At 42.2% G+C, this 3,998-nt stretch overlaps 1 protein-coding gene across 2 annotated transcripts in view; it reads right to left on the reverse strand.

Annotated features, from left to right (window-relative positions):
* Nucleotides 1–2,944, reverse strand: part of itga9 (integrin, alpha 9) — a 49,674-nt gene extending 46,730 nt beyond the window's left edge. For both annotated transcript variants that reach the window (XM_086167644.1, XM_086167654.1), the window contains exons 1-3: nucleotides 2,518–2,944; nucleotides 2,090–2,217; nucleotides 335–441 (exon numbers count right to left, since the gene is read on the reverse strand). In XM_086167644.1, coding sequence (XP_086023770.1) covers nucleotides 335–441; nucleotides 2,090–2,217; nucleotides 2,518–2,705 — 423 coding nt within the window. In that variant the 5' untranslated portion in view covers nucleotides 2,706–2,944. The remainder of the gene's footprint in view (nucleotides 1–334; nucleotides 442–2,089; nucleotides 2,218–2,517) is intronic.
* Nucleotides 2,945–3,998: the final 1,054 nt, after the last annotated feature.

The following is a 3,998-nucleotide window of genomic DNA, read 5'->3' on the forward strand; positions in this document are numbered from 1 at the left end:
ACCACAGAGGGGCTGGAGCCTAAACAAACAGAGGGGGCTACCCCATGATCTCTGTGCAAACAGCCAGCACAGGCCCTTTGGGATTAACACCACTTGCTGGCTGCTTGATTATCTGCAAACACTTTATTTAATGCTACATCTTTTTGAAAATCTTCACTCCAATACAGCCAAACACAAGGGAAACACAACAGTATCACACAATGGGAACATAGAATCTAAAATCTTTTTTTATTTTCCTTGTTACTCATCCAGATATGACTCCTGGAGAGACAAATATTGTTGGGACAGGTCTTTCTATTAATCTGTCTGACGAGAACTGTGCAGTTGAACTCACCAGTATTCTGCCGTTATCTCTGTCCTGGCGGGCCAGACTGACCCCCATCCACTCATCTTCTCTGTCACCTTGGCATGTTTTCCCACACGACTCTCTTGCCTTGTTTCCTGAAAGATAATGAGTTTGTCGATGGGGAGTTATTCTAGACAGATGATGCCTTGATTCAACAAACTTGTCACTCTTGGGGCTTTTATCAGTTTTTTGGGATCCTAGGTTTCATTATCTTCTTGTATGGAGTGTCTACACTGTTTAGTCAGATGACAGTTTGGCCAGTGGCATCTCATTTTTTCAAAAGAGGGAGATGTTAGTGTGAATGTAGGAGTTTAAACTGTTTCATGTACACTTACAGCTATTAAGGATAAACTGTATATTACAGACTTCACCTAAAACTTCAGATCTTTTACTCGCTGACATCACAGTCTTGAATAGTGATTTTGAAATTGATATAAAAGCTGACGATAAAAGCTCATTAAACAGTTATTTTCACACTTTTGTATATCCATCCATCCATCTTCGGACGCTTATCCTGCACTCAGGGTCATGGGGATGCTGGAACCCAGCCCAGCTGTCATTGGGCGAGAGGCGGGGTTCACCCTGGACTGGTCACCAGTCAATCGCTGGGCCACATACATAGACAAACAACCATTTACTCACTCATTCGGGGCAATTTTCATTTTTGTATATCTTATTTAAAAATGGCTTTTTATTAATGAAACGCGACTTTGACGAATGACACAAAATTCAAATGGGACCAAACGTCAGATTGTACAAGCAAACAATAAGTCCACCTCAGGAGGGAAACGGCAAACGGACTACATTGAAAAGATTCTCATGGCTGTACCGAGGGGAGCGGTTTTATAAGTAACCTGTTCGATTACTTTGTGAGTGTGTGTGTGTGTGTGCACTGCTGCTTTAAAAGCTGCTTAAACAGAAATCCATAAAAGGTTATGATGGTTTTCTTTTGCATCGTATTTTTAGAAGAATTAAAAACACGTCTAACATTTGTCCAGCTTCGGAACTAAATGCACAAGTAAATGACTCCAGGTTGTATTCTATTACTCCCACAGACAATTGATTCAGTAGAATGGTATGTAGTTGAAAGTGTATCTGTATCAGTGTGTTCGGGTTCTCTGAGGCCCATCCAACTTCAGGTCCTCAGACCCATGTGTTCGGCTGAGAGCAGCACACACTCTGTTTGAAATTTTCTGTTTGTTTTTGGCGACACATTGACTGAGCACGGGGTTAATATTAAAACCACGCACTTACTCTGGGTCTTCAGACCACAAGAACAGAGACAGGATGATTGGTTACAAAAGAGCTTGCACTCTTTTGAAAATATTAGCACAAGAGTTTCATATTCATCAAAATGTTGGTGCACAAAAAGACCGTTATTTTGTGTGAGTCTCCACACAGCAGATTCAAATCTGGAGGAGCTGTCGCCCTGTTCAGGCTGAAGCCAGGCTGTGCTACTCTGATAAAACAAAACAGATGGAGGAGTGTATGCAGACCCTGGAGGAGAAGCTGTGTGTGTGTGTGTGTGTGTGAGAGAGAGAGAGAGAGAGAGAGAGAGAGAGAGAGAGAGAGAGAGAGAGAGAGAGAGAGAGAGAGAGAGAGAGAGAGAGAGAGAGAGAGAGAGAGAGAGAGAGAGAGAGAGAGAGAGAGAGAGGTGGGGGGGGTAAAGAGGGGGTTCCTGTCGGAGTAGCTTCATTTCTGAACTTTTTTATTGTGAGTGGATGCATTCAGAGCTCAGCTCACCTCTGCCAAGGTCCATCTCCGTGCAGCGGCGCTCCGGGTTGCTGTGTACCCGGCACTTGTACACGGCTCCAGGAGAGTGCACGCTACTGCTGAACGTGGAGTTTGCCTTAGGAGCCCCTACTATGATCCTGCAGGCGTGAGGAGAGAGGAGAGGATGGGATGACCCTCCATCTTACAGTATCTGTCACTTCTGTTACTGCACCCCTACACATCTAAATATATGCCATGTGTGTAGACATGGATTGAAGACGAGATTTCGAGCAAAATGACAGTTTGCATTCAAAGTCCGGCGGTTTTAGATTACATTCGTATTTGTCAGAGGTTTTAAAAGACGTTACTTTACTTGTTTGCTATAAGGTCAAAAAAAAAAAAATACTGACAGCACAGCAAACAAGGCACTTACAGGGAGAGTAGAACCCGAAACTCACCAGCGTGTGTTGTCATGATAATGCTCCAGGACAGAGTATCCAAAAAAACTGGAATTTGGTCCCCGGAACACCAAAGGATGTTCTAAGTCTATATTGTATGAATAAGCCACAGAAATGGAGAGATAGAAGTAGAAAACCCCCGGAACCCCTGTTTTTCTTCTCCGGAGAGGAGCCATCACTTTGCGCATCACGCAAAAATAATGAGGCGATTAAAACGTCCAAAAAGGAGAGGAAAAAAAAAAAAAAAACAATGAGCAGGATTTGTCAGGTCTCCAGTTGTCAAAGTTACAAAATCAAATTTAAGCGTATTTTGGCTTCTTCTAGTCCAGCCCAGCATGTAAGCTGTAATGTCATGTGGAAAAGCTTGGGAGGAAAGTTAACGGTCCGGGAAATAACGGTGCGTCAGCTTCTCTCCATTCTGTATCAATCTGAAAAAGTTACTGCTAGCAGGGTCTCTGTTGAGGAAATAAATGCGATCAGCGGTGACAAGCTAACATGCGGCAACTAGCGCGGGACCGGAAATACATGAGCTAGTTTCCCCAAAATAAAAGCCTCAGCGGCCGAGGAAGTGATTGTTCCGGATAGGTGAGGTCGGTTTGTCTTATTTCGAAAGTGTTATTCCAGGAAATGTGGGTTCCCTTTGTTCAATTGTCGGTGTCGCGGTGTTGGAAAGACGCGGACAGTTTTGAGGCGCAAAGCATCACATTTCACACATGGCCGGGCGAAGGGCTCACTGCTGCCATCTGATGTTTTCCAGAAGTTACATCGCTGTTTTAGATGTCCATTTGTAACGCATTCATTCTGACTCATTTAAGTGTCTGAAAAATTAAGACCGCATTTATTTTACACACTGCATCTTATTCTGCATTCTCTCATCTGCTTTTCAAAATAATATTCACATCAATCTCGCGATGACTGAACGCATCATAATGAAACAATACAGCGCAACCGCCAGGTAAATATAATTTAAACAAATTTATCAAGTTCTAGTTGTACCAAAAAAAACTCAACTTTTTTCATGGGAAGACACAAACTTTAAGACATTGTCCACTAAAAAAAAATCCCCCCACTTATTATATTTTGTGAATGCTTATAGGAATCCCAACTGTTTCAGTAGAAATTGACTCCGATGCAAACATCGAGATCATCTTAATATTCATTCTGGTACTCTGCAGTACCTCCACTGCAAACACCAGAAATCAGGCCTGCAAACATAGGTGGTTGTCTTCTTTTTGTATAAAATCTGCTACATGATTTTTTAATCCGTGCTCACACAGAGGATATCTTAACCCTGCACAAGTGAATCAATAGATAGCCCTTAGACTAATCCAACTTTGTTTTGATGTCTGCATTTCACATGTCACGTTAAAACCTTTATCGTACTGTAACCTCTGTGAGACAGTTTAAACAATCTCAATGAGATAAGAAGCAAGATTTGACATCAACTTTAAGTCTGACAAGAAAGAAAAAAAAAAAGGATG

Source organism: Fistularia commersonii, chromosome 2 (assembly GCF_037954325.1).
Source record: "Fistularia commersonii isolate RoL2024-O1a breed Wild chromosome 2, RoL_Fcom_v1.0, whole genome shotgun sequence".
Taxonomy (NCBI): Eukaryota; Metazoa; Chordata; class Actinopteri; order Syngnathiformes; family Fistulariidae; genus Fistularia; species Fistularia commersonii.